The 19,358-nt window shown below is 34.7% G+C and overlaps 1 protein-coding gene across 1 annotated transcript in view; it reads right to left on the bottom strand.

Moving 5' to 3' along the window:
• Window positions 1-398: 398 nt before the first annotated feature.
• The window catches only part of LOC149791895 (myeloid differentiation primary response protein MyD88-like), a 31,151-nt gene continuing 12,191 nt past the window's right edge, over window positions 399-19,358 (bottom strand). Inside the window, exons 4-6 of the mRNA XM_089970408.1 lie at window positions 17,474-17,663; window positions 11,656-11,747; window positions 399-8,052 (exon numbers count right to left, since the gene is read on the bottom strand). Of these exons, the coding sequence (XP_089826534.1) occupies window positions 7,403-8,052; window positions 11,656-11,747; window positions 17,474-17,663 (932 nt within the window). The 3' untranslated portion in view covers window positions 399-7,402. The remainder of the gene's footprint in view (window positions 8,053-11,655; window positions 11,748-17,473; window positions 17,664-19,358) is intronic.

Raw genomic sequence — 19,358 nt, 5'->3', positions numbered from 1 at the left:
GTCTCTTTGCTCTTTCTGTTGTTGCCTCTGATGTTTCTCCAGCCTATATCTTTCCGTCCAATTTTCTTCTTCCTTCTTGAATTCTTCACAGAATTCTTCTTTTCGATATCTTGACGTTATTTATTTATTCGGGCTTCGGAATGAGGTTTTGCCTGATAGGGTGCAAATGCACGTAGGCTTAGTTCAGCTTGACTATCTTGGAAGGCATTTTATATGCTGACAGCTCAACGATGGGTACCAGACTGGCTAGCGCAGCGCTTTATATTCCTCAAGCGCGGTTACGATGGTAATATCTCTGTGGTTTCGGTAACGCGACTGATAAAATAACTCGGAGTGATAGAAAAGGGAAAAAGCATATATACATACAGTGCCAATCAATCAAAAAACAACATACGCCATTTTCAAAATTCAGCATGTTTATTCACAAGAAGAAACTTCTTTAACATAAACATACCAATCATACAAATACAAATCAACAATTCAAATTTTTTCGACAGAAACATGTTTACAAGGTTGACAACGTTGTGGAGTCAAACTCTACTTCCACTGACCGTTACAACAGGTCCTAAGTTATCGCTAACAATCACATAAGCAATGTAATAAAACAGTTTGAACCATTCGTAAAACGAGGCGACCACCAAAAAAAGCAATGTAAACAATAAAAGGTCAGAAGATAATTAGTAATATAGTAAGTAGGAGCAATGTAATATAATAACAAGACCATATTTTATGAAGGTGAGCATTGGTAACAGGGAATGTATATAATAACATGGTCAAAATAATTAGTTGAAATGAAAGTAGTCGGCAATAATTCCTTCTCGTCTGCTGTATTGTCATTCTTGAACTAGAAATGGTTAAAAATAAAAATAAAACTTAAGACAACTGGCCCAACTAGACTCAGCCACGCAAGGTGTCAATAATTGAGATCACATACAATCAAGTAACAAAGTAATGGACACAATTAATTACCCAATAAGTCGGTCAAAGCCCACAACCGTTATGCCCGGCTCTGCAAGGTAGCAATTTTAAATAGAACTGATAGATTGCATATGACCCCAAATTAAGAATTATGAGGTGGTTAAACACCAACCATCAGCACACACACACACACCTCCAGCACAAAGCGGACTAAATAAAAAAGGATAAGAATTATGAAGAATTATACAAGGCATTGATTGGTGAGATTCTAAATAAAATCCTGTCCCAAAAATTATATAATATTATATAATATTAGATAATTATAAGTCCAAAACCATCAGGCCCAGCCGCACATTGTGGCACAAATTGGTAAAAGTAAATCTAAAAATCTAATTTAATAGCCTTGCCAACAGTAAAAAAAAAAATAGGTTAGCTTACCCATTTTCAGATCTCTCTCCTGTTAGCCTATCGTTCTGTAGCATTTACTGCACAGAGAGTCTATGTTCCGAAATTCTACCAAGACAACAACTTCACAAGCCAAGGTTCCGATGTGTTAAACCTATCTGCAAATAGGATCGCTAAAAGCTTTGTCCTAGCGACATCTATTGGATTGCACGAGTTGTATCCGTTATTATATAATAATAGTTAATCAACAGCGTGTAATAGCGGTGTTTTGTACGTCGGCCCAAAATGATGAAGGCAATTGATTTCAAAATGATACTTTGTAAGTTCAGTATTGACAGTATGATTATATGCCAGAGAAAAACCATAACATGTGTATTTGATTAGATGCGAAGATGGCAAAACGACAACATTTTGTCTTTTGGAAAATAGATCATAAAAACCTACCCAAAGATAAGGCGCGACCCCTTTTCATCCCCTTCTCGGCCGGACATGATAACTAAGTAACGAGAGGTTCTCACATCAAAGCGCACGAGAGTGAGGGTCCATTTATCTCTCGTGCGATGAACTAAGGAAATCACGGTGGGGGAAGTCAATCGTAAATCGTCGCACATCCCAACATGGGCGCTAGCGACGTAAATCCAAAGAAGGCGGAAGTCGTACCATTCATCGTCAATCCGACAAGAAGAATCTCCGCTCAACGATGTAAAGTAGAATATAATCGACTAGAGGGATCCAATAGAACGGGACGTGGTCAAGAATTTAAGCTGGAACAGACATAATTTTGGAAGAGAACAGACGCGTGAGTCTGATTAAGATCACTGTGTCCTAAGAAATGAAATGGTGTGGTGAATGAAATTCTAAAGGAAGGCCAATCCGAGTTTTGTGGTGACCTATCTCGTAAAAGGGAATTTGAATTGGAATTAAAAGCTTCGAACGATGCTTCCATGGTGCACGAATGAGGTGGGACAATCGTAGGTGGAAGGGGGAAAGGAAGGAGAAAGTAATTAGAGAGCAAAAAGAAGTGGAAGGCACGAGCGAGAAGACTAACTAGGTCAATTACTATGTCTATTATATAGAGCAGACATTGAAGCCTTTATGTTAAATATATTTACTGATTTTGTGCTTTACATTATTTTAAATAAATCTCGTACCGATTCAATCTTGAGTTGGTATAGGGTGTCAGCTTTGCTGACTGGGATCTCGAAATTGGTCAATGCACATCTGCGACGTATTATCTATAATACCGTATGTGGACTGTGACTCGGCACATTAGTGTTTTCAGTACAGAGTTCTCCATATAATTCTCTATAATATTATTAGATTGCTTCAAATGAAAACATATGAAACATCCTTATGTACTTTTTAAATGAAGCTGAAGTGACTCTGCCTCGTTTATTTTCGAGATGTCATTTTGTGAAATAGTTTAAATTAGTTCTCAGAGATAAAATAACACATTGAGTTAAGAAAAGGTACGATATTATTTGGAATTAGAAACTCAAACGAAGGAGATCATTAATGTATACATAATAAAGATAAAAATGTACATATATACTAGTAGAATTCAAAATTGCATTCCGTATATTCCCGTTTATAATAATATTCTACATGTTTGGTATCCTCGGAAAGGGGAGAAAAAATAAGAGGACGATGGAAAAAGATTGTTGTCCCTCAAGTTAAAAAATATTCACGACGTCGCTTATTGGTTTTGTTTCTGTAAGTATATTAGAGGATGATCAGGTCAATTTGTGTTCAGAATTTAATCCCGCTTAGGCGATTCTCATCATATCGTTTTCTCTCCGTCAGTTCGACATAGACGATCTTCTGTAGTAGTCAATCTTCTGACATCCTGGTTTGGATGCTTGAGATGCCTACCAATATGAGAGATTCAGTGTCTTGCCATCATATTCTCATCAGCTTCTTCAAGCAGCCCGTTTGAAAATGGTTCATATTTATTATTTTTTTTGGCATGGCATATGTACACGTTCACGTCTCTCATACATGCATAAAGTAGGGTTGACCATACGATGGCTTTGAAGCCTTTCAGTTTTGTTTGTAGACTGACGCCTCAGCGTTTCCACACATTTGCGCTTAGTCTGCGAAAAGCAACACTTGCTTTAGCATTTTGGCGCTGGTTCCATCATCTATGAGGGCTATAAGACAAAGTGAGCTGCGTCCACTGCCAGTTAGGTTTGGCCCTTTATTGTGATGGTAGGCCCTAATTAAGGCTTTCCTGGTGCAGGCTGGTACATCACCTCTATCTTCTTGATACTGATTGTGAGACCAAACTTTTCACAAGCTGAAGTAAAATGGTTCATACTCTTTTGCATGTCAGGCTATGATTTGGCATGCAGGATAACAGTCTGCATCATATAAGGGATCACGAAAGGTCAAATTCTGTAACTTCGTCTTTGCATCCAGCATCTTCCGATTGAAGAGCTTGCCATTAGTCCAGTATATGATGTCGATCCCGGTGACATCTTCACAGAAGACATCAAAAAGCATGTTTGGGAACATCATTGTGAAGAGCGATGGGGCTATCACATAGCCCTGCTTGACTCCAATGGTAATAAGAATTTTTCAGATGACTCGCCGTCGTCCTTGACACGAGGAAACATGCCATCGTGGAATTGCCGAGCCATTAAGATGAATTTCTCAGGGTAACCAAAATTGTCCATGATCTTCATAGGTACCCCATTGCTGACTATGTCAAAGACTACTGACAAGTGGATGAATCTTGTTTAGAGGTTGGAGTTCTGTTCATGACGTTTCTCCTGGGGTTGATGAGAAGCAAACACACTGCTTGTGGTCCTTCTACTTTTCCTGAAGCCACACTTACTTCAGGTAGGAGGCCTTCATTGGTAATATGCACAAGGCGATTCAGAAGAATTCTGACAAGCATTTTGTCTGCAACTGACATTAATGAGATGATCATATGTTTGTCGCAATATGATCTGTCGCTTTTCCGCTGGTAAAAGTGGACAGTGGGTGCATCCTTGCATTACTGGGGTCTCTAAGACCTCATTGACTGGAAGATTTTGGACAGTTTAAATGCAATGTGTGAGACTTCTGCTGATAGAGTAGCTTCTCCAGGTGCTTTATCATTTAACAGCAGATCAAATGATTTCTTAATTTCAATCAATATTCAATGATCAGTAAATGATATGTTGATTTTATTTGGGGCAGTCAAGCAGAGTCATGGAAGGATACCCAGTTTCCCCCGACATTATCGAAGTTCAAATCGATTTCTTCACAGTTCTTCAACAAAAACCTGTTTTACATTATCTTGTTTCAATTTAAAGTCATTAAGCATTTTGGGCACATTTTGGCTGTGGATTTCCGCTAGCTGAATCTTGATACTGAGCTTGGTGAATAGGAGCCTGTGGTCAGTCCAGCATTCTGAACTTCTCACAATCATTGTCATTCTCAATGACATCCTAAACATTTTTACTCCTGACAATGATGTAGTCAATATGATGCCGCTGCTTGTACATGGGTGTATCCAAAATGTTTGGGAGGTGAAAGATTGTGTTAGTTATTAGAAGGTCGCGTTCAGCGCTTTTCCTTAGCAGGACAACTCTAGTGTTGTATTTGCCAAAGCCAATTTTGCCAGTGTCATCTAGTCATGTCTATTGATCTATGAATTTGGTACTTCTGTGACAAGAGACTCCAGTTCTTCATGAAATTTACCCTTGATTTCACCTGGGTTGGTCTTAGTGGGTGCATATGCACTGATGATAGTAGCATGTCTTTATCCAGACTGTGGGAGTCTCACTTGCAACAATGTGGGTATGTGAGAAAGCTTGCCAGTACAATCTCGTGGATCTGTGGTTCTTTCTGCGGTTTTCCAGTGTTCCTTCTCCACAATTTATACTGGCCATCATGTATAACCTATCTTGTGCTGAAAAATGCTGTTAAACCCTACAACAACTCAATTGCAATAATATTTCATTCACGTCCTTTGCAAGATTTGTGAGGTTGGTGTGAGGAAGCTGTGATTTGATGACAAACCCAACACGATCTTCACGTTGCTCTTTTTATTCCAGAAGGATGTGTAGCTGCCTCCGACTTCGGTGACTTGTCCACTCTGGGTCAACAGACGTAGTTAGTACTGTCTACTGTTACTTAGGGTAGCAGATGTTACAAGCCTGACATGACACATCGGAAGAAATGAAAGTGGCACTGGTCTGTCTAACCAGAGGTGCAATAATTAGATATATGACAAACAAATATCTGTGTATGCAGGTATATAGGTATATATGTTTGCAACGTGTTAGGGTTAACAATATATATATATATATATATATATATATATATATATATATATATATATATATATATATATATATATATAACTTGACCATATAAAAATATATTTTCCTTACCGTCTTTCATTTTGCACATCATGTTTTTCTTTTCATCCACTGCATTTGGCAGTCATTGCAAGTATAAAAAAATAAACGTATTTTGTTTTTAAACCTCTTTTGAATGAAGAAAACCAGTGTGATTCAAAAATGCAGATATTCATTTGTGTGTTCTTAAATAATAATAATAATAATAATAATAGAGTAATAAACATTTTGCTTCCCTCTTCCTACATTATGTAGTCTAAGTAAAAAATAAGAAAAAGCCATGTTAAGAAAAAAGCAACAATACCAGATAAGACAAAATAAATTAGGCACCAAATAAAGACCACCACTACAAAACATCATGATTAAGTAAAGTAATCATGCAAAATTCAAACAAAGTTTATATATGAAAGTGTTGTCTACTAAAACAATTTGAAAAGGTTATAGCATTTCTTTGGTAAAGGGCTTTATTAAAGGAAATGTCAAAGGTTTCGAACAAATTTCTAAAAACTGAAATTCTAAAAACTTGAGATTTAACAAAGTGTAACAAAAGAAAACAAAAAATGCACACACACACACACATGTACATTAAAATATTCTGGCATATGGGAGTCGTGAATTTTCCTAACATAACAGTAAATTACAGCAATTATGCTCACAACTGATTTTAATAATTGCATGAAAAGATCCCTTGAGATACCAATTGCATCCATGAGAATGATACAGATATGTGTCCCTTTTCATTTTTGTTCCATTGATTGGGCAGCATTTAATAGGATCACGAACACAGTTAATACCTCATTGATTCATAATGTAACTATGGCAACAATTTAATTATCCTCGAAAACAATCATAAAACTGATAGCAGACAAAATGTTTCACATTATAATGAACTCACAAAAAGACACTCAATTATTTTAATTGCGGATGTGTTTACCTATGCATAGAAAATCGAACATGCTCAATCCCAAAGGTTATTTGTTTAGATTTTCAAACCGCATTCAATTTCTTCAAACTTGTTGCATGATTTAGAACCAAACAATTCCAACTGAACCTTTTTATAGACTTGCGGGTAATTAGTGTTGTACATTCAAAAATATTTCATTTTCTCAGTCTTTATGAAGAACAAATAACATGACGGGTTCAAGTATGTCCTTGTTCACCTGCTTAATGTCATTCAAAGCTTCCAACATCTTTTAAGGCAATGCTTCTAAACTTGACTTAGAGTGCTTCCTAGGTCATTAATATATGGACAGCGTTCTTTTGCATACCAGGGCCCAGCAACGTGGAATGAATTGCCCACTGAACTTAGACACACACACAGTCATCACATTCAAGAAGGCTCTCAAAACGCACTTATTTCAACTGCAAGAACAAAGTTAAAGACCTAATAATGTTTCCTACCTGAAAGATTCTCAGCATGTTTTTTATTTTTTAATGTTTTTCTAATTTCATGATATTTGTTTTTGTAATAATATTATTATGTTTCTTATCTTATAGGTGTTGTCTAATGTTGTAAAGCGCTTAGAGCTTCTAAAGATTAGGCGCAATACAAAGTCCTCATTATTATTATTATTATTATTATTATTATTATTAACCCTGTTAACTCCTCTGCGATTAACTGAGTTTTAGTGGAACAACAGAAGGAGTGACGGATAGATTTAACTGAGAAAAGCATGTTGAGAATGCTGCCTTGACAGAGAGTTCTTGTTTACTTCATCCAAACTGTTCAGTCAAACAAAATGGACTTCCTCTGAAGAAGAAATGCTTTCATCAAGGACACTTTGAAAAGCTGTTTCCATGGAAAGACTGGCATATTCCCGACTTATAGATGATGGCTCCGAGTTTTCAATCGCTTGATAATGTGGTTTCTCTAAAGCTCCTGACTGGGTGATGGAATATGCGCAGCCAGTGGGGGCAGAAACAGTAGGAGAAAAAGACTGCGTTGTTGATTGTGTAACAGAATTTGAATTTCGCCTTCGTTGAAGAGAGTCGTAATCCTTGGAAATTCCGAGTTGCATTGCCTGGGATGGACTTTCAGGTTCCATTTCTCTGGAGGTGGGAGGAGACCATGACTGTGTTGATAATTGCCTCACATGGTGGGAATCCTGGTTATGTCGAAATGAGCTATAGATCCCAGATAACTCCAGACTAATGTTTCCAAGGGACTGAATATCAGATTGATCTAATTGACTTTCAGATTCATTTCTCATGGATGCAGAAGTGGGCTGAGGAAGAGGTGCCTTAACTGCAAGGGAAAGTCGCTCCCACACCCAGTCCTCCATGTCTTTCTTGGTGAAGTCACACACTGTTAAGAATTTTAGGATTCGAGGTATCGGACTCTTTTCAATCAAAACAGGAATCAGCCTTTTGCTTCTAGCACCTGTAGATAATAAAACAGTGTAGAAATCACCCTATTATTTGAACCACCTGCAGCAGCGTAAACAGTAATTCAAATATGCCATATTGGTAGTCTCATTCAACCAGACTCTTGCTGGTTCCATGAAATCAGGTTAAACGAAACTACCATGTGCTTTCACTATTGGCCGAGTGCCTTAGATGGGTTGGAAGAAACAGTACAGTGCTGAAACCGAAGGTCATATATCAGAACCCAAACTGCAGAGGAGTGACAATTTTAATCTCGACTGACTTAAATATCAAATTGCAAGAACAACAATACTAATGACAACAACAACTACCCTGAACCTAACCAAGACTATATTCAGTTTAAAGAGTGTTCACTTATGGATCTAACCAAGTCTATACACATTTTTAAAAAGTGTTCACTTATAGATCCAACCAAGACTATATACATTTGTAAAGAGTATTCACTTATGGACCTACAAGACTATATACATTTTTAAAGAGTGCCTACTAACAGATCTAACCAAGACTATATACATTTTATTTAAAGGGTGTTAACTTATGGATCTAACCAAGACTATATACATTTTTAAAGAGTGTTCACTTATGGATCTAATCAAGTCTATATACAGTTTTAAAGAGTGTTCACTTATGGATCTAACCAATACTATATACATTTTTAAAGAGTGTTCACTTATGGATGTAACCAACGCTATAAAAAAATTTAAAGAGTGTTCACTTGTGGATGTAACCAATACTATATACATTTCATTTAAAGAGTGTTGACTTATGGATATAACCAAGACTATATACATTTTTAAAAAGTGTTGACTTATGGATCTAACCAAGTCTATATACATTTGTAAAGAGTATTCACTTATGGATCTAACCAAGTCTATATACATTTCATTTAAAGAGTGTTGACTTATGGATATAACCAATACTATATACATTTTAAAGAGTGTTGACTTATGGATCTAACCAAGTATATACACATTTTTAATGGGTGTTCAATCATGGACCTAACCAAGACTACATACATTTTTAACGAGTGTTCACTCATGGACCTAACCAAGACTACATACAATTTTAAGGAATGTTCACTCATCGATCTAACCAAGACTATATACATTTTTAAAGAGTGTTTACTTATTGACCTTACCAAGACAATATACATTTCATCTAAAGAGTGTTCAGTTATGGATCTAACCAATACTATATACATTTGTAAAGAGTATTCACTTATGGATGTAACCAATACTATACACATTTGTAAAGAGTATTCACATATGGATCTAACCAAGACTATACACATTTTTAAAGAGTGTTCACTTATGGATCTAACCAATACTATATACATTTTTAAAGAGTGTTCACTTTTTGATCTAACCAAGTCTATATACATTTTTAACGAGTGTTCACTTATGGATCTAGCCAATACTATATACATTTCTAAAGAAAGTTCACTAATGGATGTTATATCCATTGTACTATATACATTTTTAAAGAGTGTTGACTTATGGATCTAACCAATGCTATATCATAACATTTCTAAAGAATGTTCACTAATGGATCTAACCAATACTATATACATTTTTTTTAAAGAGTGTTCACTTTTGGACCTAATCAAGACTATATTCATTTTTAAAGACTGTTCACTCATGGATCTAACCAAGAATATATATATTTTACTTAACGAGTCTTCACTTATGGATCTAACCAAGACTATATTCATTTTAGTTAAAGAGTGTTCACTTAAATATAAGTATCCTCTAGTTTAAATCTTTAGGATGCAACCATCAATGAGATTACTCCAGTTGCCATCAATCGAATGGGTAATCCCAAGGTGTTTGTGGCTTTGGACTAATGCGATCGTTGCACCATGATATATCAAATCTGGGACACTAACATTGTTAGGACTAGTATTATGGAATAGTATGCTTTCAACTTAATACCCTACCTGAGGTACTAACATTGTTAGGAGTAGTATTATGGAATAGTATGCTTTCAACTTAATACCATACCTGGGGTACTAACATTGTAGGAGTAGTATTATGGAATAGTATGCTTTTAACTTAATACCATACCTGGGGTACTAATATTGTTAGGAGTAGTATTATGGAATAGTATGCTTTCAACTTAATACCATACCTGGGGTACTAACATTGTAGGAGTAGTATTATGGAATAGTATGCTTTCAACTTAATACCCTACCTGGGGTACTAACATTGTTAGGACTAGTATTATGGAATAGTATGCTTTCAACTTAATACCCTACCTGGGGTACTAACATTGTTAGGACTAGTATTATGGAATAGTATGCTTTCAACTTAATACCCTACCTGAGGTACTAAGATTGTTAGGACTAGTATTATGGAATATTATGCTTTCAACTTAATACCATACCTGGGGTACTAATATTGTTAAGACTAGTATTATGGAATAGTATGCTTTCAAATTAATACCCTACCTGGGGCAAAAACATTGTTAGGAGTAGTATTGTGGAATAGTATGCTTTCAACTTAATACTCTACCTGGGGTACTAACATTGTCAGGAGCAGTATTATGGAATAGTATGCTTTCAACTTAATACCCTACCTGGGGCAAAAACATTGTTAGGAGTAGTATTGTGGAATAGTATGCTTTCAACTTAATACCATACCTGGGGTACTAACATTGTTAGGACTAGTATTATGGAATAGTATGCTTTCAACTTAATACCATACCTGGGGTACTAACACTGTTAGGACTAGTATTATGGAATAGTATGCTTTCAACTTAATACCCTACCTGGTGTACTAACATTGTTAGGAGTAGTATTATGGAATAGTATGCTTTCAACTTAATACCCTACCTGGGGCAAAAACATTGTTAGGAGTAGTATTGTGGAATAGTATGCTTTCAACTTAATACCCTACATGGGGCAAAAACATTGTTAGGAGTAGTATTGTGGAATAGTATGCTTTCAACTTAATACCCTACCTGGGGTACTAACATTGTTAGGACTAGTATTATGGAATAGTATGCTTTCAACTTAATACCCTACCTGGGGTACTAACATTGTTAGGACTAGTATTATGGAATAGTATGCTTTCAACTTAATACTCTACCTGGGGTACTAACATTGTTAGGACTAGTATTATGGAATAGTATGCTTTCAACTTAGTACCATACCTGGGGTACTAACATTGTTAGGACTAGTATTATGGAATAGTATGCTTTCAACTTAATACCCTACATGGGGCAAAAACATTGTTAGGAGTAGTATTGTGGAATAGTATGCTTTCAACTTAATACCATACCTGGGGTACTAATATTGTTAGGAGTAGTATTGTGGAACAATATGCTTTCAACTTAATACTCTACCTGGGGTACTAACATTGTTAGGACTAGTATTATGGAATAGTATGCTTTCAACTTAATACCCTACCTGGGGCAAAAACATTGTTAGGAGTAGTATTGTGGAATAGTATGCTTTCAACTTAATACCCTATCTGGGGTACTAACATTGTTAGGAATAGTATTGTGGAATAGTATGCTTTCAACTTAATACCCTACCTGGGGCACTAACATTGTTAGGAGTAGCATTGTGGAATAGTATGCTTTCAACTTAATACCCTACCTGGGGCAAGAGCCTGTGCAAACTTGACCTGAAAGTCACACATGACACTTTTTCCAAAATTCTCTGAAATGACGATTATAACCCGTCTGCATCTGTAAGGAAATGAAAATAACATTTTAGTGTATGATATAATTTAAATTATTCTCAACATTTCAATTAAATCTTTTACACTATTAGCCATGAAGACCATCAATGAACTATTTTTCTATATGTCTGTTAATCCACTTGTCCGACTGAATGTGCATGTATATTTGTGTATGCATGCTTTTATACCCATCTTCTGTTTTGTTTAAATATCAGTCTTTTTATTGCATACTATATTTCAATATTTTTTTAATGACCTGAACACATATAATTTTACTTTTGGGAGTGACACTTTATCTTTCATCTGGATAACAAGGCATACTTTTATTTGTTTGTCTGGATTTTTACATTACAGCCTTACAATTTTTAGTCATATCACTATGATGTCTGCAGTGTGGCAGTTTATAGTGATGTCTAGCACTGGGGCATCACGCCACAGACACGTAGCATGATATCCCACAAAGTTACATTATCCTGATGCCAGGCCGACCAGTCCTAACACTAACATCTTAATGTTGAGTGCCAAGAGAGGCAGCTGTTAGTACCATTTTTATAAGTCTTTGGTAAGACTCAGCCTAGGATTGAACACGTGACCTCCCACACCCGAGTAGGATGCTGTCCGACTTATCATAATATTACTCAAGACCAGATGCCATTAAGCTTGGTGATATTTGTTGCTGTTGCTTGTTGTTTTTGTTTCTTATCTCTTGCAGAATCGAAACAAAAAGTACACTAGACATAATAATGCTGAGGAATTTTTTCACTAATAGTTTTATGATTATGTCCTGAAAACAGAGGAATGTCATTTAAAAGTCAAAATACGGGTATTTCAACCCTACATTATACGTCTGTGCATAATTTTTTTATTTTTCTTGCCTCATTACATGTGGGGATTCTGGGTCACTTTTGCAGGGGAGGGAGGTCACTCCATTGCAGAAAAAATAGCGTTTTCCATGGATGTATCCAAATGCAGCAAAAAATCAGGGCTTCTGGACCACTTTTAATCCTGGTGTGTCCAAGTGCAGTAAAAAACGGATGGATTGTTCTGGGTCATGTGATGAAAGGTAGGTGGAAAAACATTTTTAGTCAGAAGTGTTTAATGCTTGATGTTTTTATGTCCAAAGGATAATATGGAGATACCATTAGTGCAGTATCTTTTATCATCAAAGTTTCATAATCCTTTTTTATTGATAAGCAATGTGAATATGTGATGTTGATCCGACTTTAATTTTCTCATGGTGCAATAATGGGCAATTCCATCCATGGCCTCTTTGTAATGGTGAGTATCAGCCATACGATAGACGGTGTGTTCGGTGACCTTTTTTGTCTTTTTTCTTGACCATGCCTGTGTTTGCTTCGAAACAGCACAATTTTGATCCTAGTACAATGATTTAAACTATGGGATCGCCATGGGTTTCTTTCTTAAACTTTCCAAGAACTCGTTTTATTATCTGCACAGTAAAATGGACTATCCCAAGGATAATCACTGAGGTCAAAATGTTCCCGGTGATCATACATATCCTGGTAAGTATCCTCTGTCTGAACCTCATAGATGAGTGAATCGGTATACATCATGAGACGATTAGCGCGATCTCCATATATCTCATGATAAATCCATAATGGAAAATAAGCATAAGCATTTTAGAAAGATAGGGTATGGCTGCTCCAATGTAAATGGGTTTATCTAACATAAGCTAGTTTTTGTGGACTCGAGAGTGTCTAACTCCTCGTCAAAGATTTTCATGTGCATGTCATCTTACATTGTTAATGATTTCAATATTTCTGCACCAATGGTCTTTCCAAAAACATTACTGTTCATGAGTTTGAAGAAATACTTGTCAAATTTCGTGTTAGCTTAGGTTCGTTGTAAAGTACTGAAGTCAATATAACTTTTTATCCATGGAGCTTTATTAAACATAAGTGAATGATGAACTTTATCAAGCACCAGTCCGTGTATCAATGCCGGATCTAGTAAAGGGTAGTGCATGATGTACTTAGTCTTGTTCATGGGTGTAAGTTTTTTCACCTTAGTATCACCAAGGCCATACTTGTCTTTTTGTGTCCTCCGTTCTGGAGAGAGCATCTCACTGGAGACCAATAGTTGTTCAGCGCAGAGGGGATAAATGTTGTGGAGATCATGTAAGTGTTGTGGGTAGGTCAAGTCAACTTCACCAAATAGCCTACGTCATTCATCGACATAGCCATCCGAGGGTTCCTGCACAAACTGGTCACCAGATATCCAGTGAAATCCTCATGTGGGAAGTGATCGTGATATAGCCTAACTATAGAAATTGTTTGGTTGAGATAAAAGATATATGTGGCAGGTTTATTGGGATCATAGTGGTGCATGTATTTGTTATTGGCAGTGGCATGTTTTTTGATGCCAATGGAGATTTCCCCACGCACTATGTGCTCTGTAAACATAAACATGTCTGGGTCGGTGAAAAGCTTGAGTTGCATCTGACTTGTTTAAAGAAGAACATCCCATGATAAACCAGATGATGAAAAGTACCATAGATGATCAAGATGATAATGTTGTTAGCAGGTATCTCTGAAATTTTGAAACACATCTGCAAATAACAGCAGTTCAGTTTTCAGGTATACATTGTTGTAATCACCAAGTGTCTGACAGCCAAAGGTTTTCCAGACAACGAGTGCTCTGTTGTATTTGTTGTCAGTGATGTTTTCTAGGTAGAGTAAGGAATAAAATGCACTTTGGGAAGGATGAGAAGTTTCTTCAAACCACGACCAGCTATCGATGTACTCGTAAAGATAGATTCCTTTTTGTTTGAGTATATGTATTTTTTCTAGATCGGTTTTGTCAAGATGAACAAAGATTGGAGAGTTTTTAGTGAGTTCATCTAGCGATGCTCACATAAACTAAAACAAATCAATAAATCAAAAAAGGATCCGACTTGAGAATGAAATGTACTTTGCAAAGTTATGAGAGATTTATGTGATTTTGTTTCCCACCGATTTTAGAAGTTCTTTGATCCACAGATCGTTTAATGCAGCAATGATAAAGTGTCCGTCATATCCTGGTAAATTATGAGCAATGACTTGAATGAAATGGAGGTTGCATTGGAAGTGAGCAGCACCACAATAACGTCCTGTGATGTAGCATTGGTCTCTGTCTTTTTTATCATATGGTTTGAAATAATCATCACAGGCATGACAGCGATCTGTCAACCTGTATTTTTTAAGTTGTTCTGTTGTGAGTGGAATCAGCGGTTGGTAAAAACCTATTTTGTACACAGGCTAAATGTAAAAACTCAACCTAAGCCAGTAAAATGTGAAATGCAGGCCACAGTGAGACTGTTTTGCGTTAAGAGTGTATGTGTTTTGAGTACATATCTTTGATATCAGTTTTAGATTCTTTTCTTGTTCTTGGGCAGAAGCCTGCAAAGCAAACCGTGTACGATCCCTATGAGGTGATCAAGGCAAATGCTTTGTTTGGTTGAGCAATTTCTACTGGGTTAGAAAATCAAAATGTTTGTTCAACATATTTTTGTCTTCCTATTTAGCTCACCTTTACACTGTAGAGGTAAGCTACTGTACTACCCCAAGTTTTGACATTGGCATACACACAGATAAAATCACATGCGTATATAAACCATTACTGAATGTCAACCAGTTTTTTTTCCCTTGTTAAAGGCAATACTTTGGAGCAGGTTTCAATAACTACAACCAGGGGAGGCAGCTGAATTGGTACAAACATGTAATTATTAGTTGTACAGTATTGGTACAAACATGTATATTAGTTGTACAGTCTTGGTACAAATATGTATATTAGTTGTACAGTCTTGGTACAAAACATGTATATTACTTGTACAGTCTAGGTACAAACATGTATATTGTACAGTCTTGGTACAAACATATCTTAGTTTTACAGCCTTGGTACAAACATGTATATTAGTTGTACATTCTTGGTACAAATATATATATTAGTTGTACATTCTTGGTACAAACATATATATTAGTTGTACAGTCTTGGTACAAACATGTATATTAGTTGTACAGTCTTGGTACAAACATGTATATTGTACAGTCTTGGTACAAACATGTATATTAGTTGTACAGTCTTGGTACAAACATGTAGTTAGTTGCACAGTCTTGGTACAAACATGTATATTAGTTGTACAGTCTTGGTACAAAACATGTATATTAGTTGTACAGTCTTGGTACAAAACATGTATATTAGTTGTACAGTCTTGGTACAAACATATATATTAGTTCTACATTCTTGGTACAGACATGTATATTAGCTGTACAGTTTTGGTACAAACATGTATATTAGTTGTACATTCTTGGTACAAACATGTAATTATTAGTTGTACAGTATTGGTACAAACATGTATATTAGTTGTACAGTCTTGGTACAAACATGTATATTAGTTGTACAGCCTTGGTATAAACATGTATATTAGTTGTACAGTCTTGGTACAAAACATGTATATTAGTTGTACAGTCTTGGTACAAACATGTATATTGTACAGTCTTGGTACAAACATATATCTTAGTTGTACATTCTTGGTACAAACATGTATATTAGCTGTACAGTCTTGGAACAAACATGTATATTAGTTGTACCGTCTTGGTACAAAACATGTATATTAGTTGTACAGTCTTGGTACAAACATGTATATTAGTTGTCCATTCTTGGTACAAACATATATATTAGTTGTACATTCTTGGTACAGACATATATATTAGTTGTACATTCTTGGTACAAATATATATATATTAGTTGTACATTCTTGGTACAAACATGTATATTAGTTGTACAGTCTTGGTACAAAACATGTATATTAGTTGTACAGTCTTGGTACAAACATGTATATTGTACAGTCTTGGTACAAACATGTATATTAGTTGTACAGTCTTGGTACAAAACATGTATATTAGTTGTACAGTCTTGGTACAAACATGTAGTTAGTTGCACAGTCTTGGTACAAACATGTATATTAGTTGTACAGTCTTGGTACAAAACATATATATTAGTTGTACAGTCTTGGTACAAAACATATATATTAGTTGTACAGTCTTGGTACAAAACATGTATATTAGTTGTACAGTCTTGGTACAAACATGTATATTAGTTGTACAGTCTTGGTACAAACATGTATATTAGTTGTTCAGTCTTGGTTATGATTTTGCATTTAGCTCACAACCTTGCACACTGTAATTAAATACTGTTATACTGGGAAGCGTAAAACAGTAAGGGATGCATCTTGATGAGTACTACATCATAATCACATATGTAGGTCACTGTTACTTAACTTTCTTTCATTAAATTTTGTCGTTTATTTCTCAGGCTCTGTTCATGACAGAATCATCAAACAACATAACTGTATGTATGTGATGAATGCTGGTAGGCACACACAGGTCAGAGTTCATGGACCAGCGACTTTCTATGCTGAGTGGAAGAGAAATTCACAGAATCTATCGATTGAAACTGTAATGTGATAATGTATAAATAGCATTAACTTTCTGACTAAGTTTATGTCATACATGTAGGATGTGTTGACCTTTACATTTCCATGTGGTCTTGTAAATTTCAATTACTTGCTCTGTTCCATGGAACAATCACTGCCCTTGCAATGCATTAAGATCTCTTGACAGGTTTGACACATGCAAATGCTGAATGTTATTGATGGCTCACTATGTATATATATATATATGTCATGAGGTGTCATTGAGACACTAATTGTGCCATGGTATAATATGACTTTACCTCTTCTCAATCATGGCAGCTGTGACTACGTATTTAGCTGCACCAGGGATATCATCTCTGCCAGGAATAAACAGTTTCAAGTTTTGGTTGCCTTCCAATTCTCGTATCATTTTCCTCACAAACTCCAAGTCCTTAGGTTCCTCGTTGTAACTGACAAAAGCGTCGTATATAGTCTTCGTACCATAACGAACTGAAAATAATTTTCACTGTAGATGTAACAGAAAAATAATATGAAAGCATATACTTTTGTTCATAATCAATATTTGTGCATGTAGCAAAAATGAAATTGTCTTTGAAACTTAGATTTATCAATATGATTAGAAATTACATGTGTGATACTTAGATTTATCAATAAGAATTAGAAATTACATGTGTGATACTTAGATTTATCAATAAGAATTAGAAATTACATGTGTGATACTTAGATTTATCAATATGATTAGAAATTACATGTGTGATACTTAGATTTATCAATAAGAATTAGAAATTACATGTGTGATACTTAGATTTATCAATATGATTAGAAATTACATGTGTGATACTTAGATTTATCAATAAGAATTAGAAATTACATGTGTGATACTTAGATTTATCAATATGATTAGAAATTACATGTGTGATACTTAGATTTATGAATAAGAATTAGAAATTACATGTGTGATACTTAGATTTATCAATAAGAATTAGAAATTACATGTGTGATACTTAGATTTATCAATAAGAATTAGAAATTACATGTGTGATACTTAGATTTATCAATAAGAATTAGAAATTACATGTGTGATACTTAGATTTATCAATATGATTAGAAATTACATGTGTGATACTTAGATTTATCAATAAGAATTAGAAATTACATGTGTAATACTTAGATTTATCAATATGATTAGAAATTACATGTGTGATACTTAGATTTATCAATAAGAATTAGAAATTACATGTGTAATACTTAGATTTATCAATAAGAATTAGAAATTACATGTGTGATACTTAGATTTATCAATATGATTAGAAATTACATGTGTGATACTTAGATTTATCAATAAGAATTAGAAATTACATGTGTGATACTTAGATTTATCAATAAGAATTAGAAATTACATGTGTGATACTTAGATTTATCAATAAGAATTAGAAATTACATGTGTGATACTTAGATTTATCAATAAGAATTAGAAATTACATGTGTGATACTTAGATTTATCAATATGATTAGAAATTACATGTGTGATACTTAGATTTATCAATAAGAATTAGAAATTACATGTGTGATACTTAGATTTATCAATATGATTAGAAATTACATGTGTGATACTTAGATTTATCAATAAGAATTAGAAATTACATGTGTGATACTTAGATTTATCAATAAGAATTAGAAATTACATGTGTGATACTTAGATTTATCAATAAGAATTAGAAATTACATGTGTGATACTTAGATTTATCAATATGATTAGAAATTACATGTGTAATACTTAGATTTATCAATAAGAATTAGAAATTACATGTGTGATACTTAGATTTATCAATAAGAATTAGAAATTACATGTGTGATACTTAGATTTATCAATAAGAATTAGAAATTACATGTGTGATACTTAGATTTATCAATAAGAATTAGAAATTACATATGTGATACTTAGATTTATCAATAAGAATTAGAAATTACATGTGTGATACTTAGATTTATCAATAAGAATTAGAAATTACATGTGTGATACTTAGATTTATCATTAAGAATTAGAAAATACATGTGTGATACTTAGATTTATCAATAAGAATTAGAAATTACATGTGTGATACTTAGATTTATCAATATGATTAGAAATTACATGTGTGATACTTAGATTTATCAATAAGAATTAGAAATTACATGTGTGAT

The sequence above is a fragment of the Sinohyriopsis cumingii genome, chromosome 9 (genome assembly GCF_028554795.1).
Source record: "Sinohyriopsis cumingii isolate HCF-2022 chromosome 9, ASM2855479v2, whole genome shotgun sequence".
Classification (NCBI taxonomy): domain Eukaryota; kingdom Metazoa; phylum Mollusca; class Bivalvia; order Unionida; family Unionidae; genus Sinohyriopsis; species Sinohyriopsis cumingii.
The sequence above is the reverse complement of the archived record's forward strand: the minus strand, read 5'-3'. Positions and strand labels throughout refer to the sequence as shown.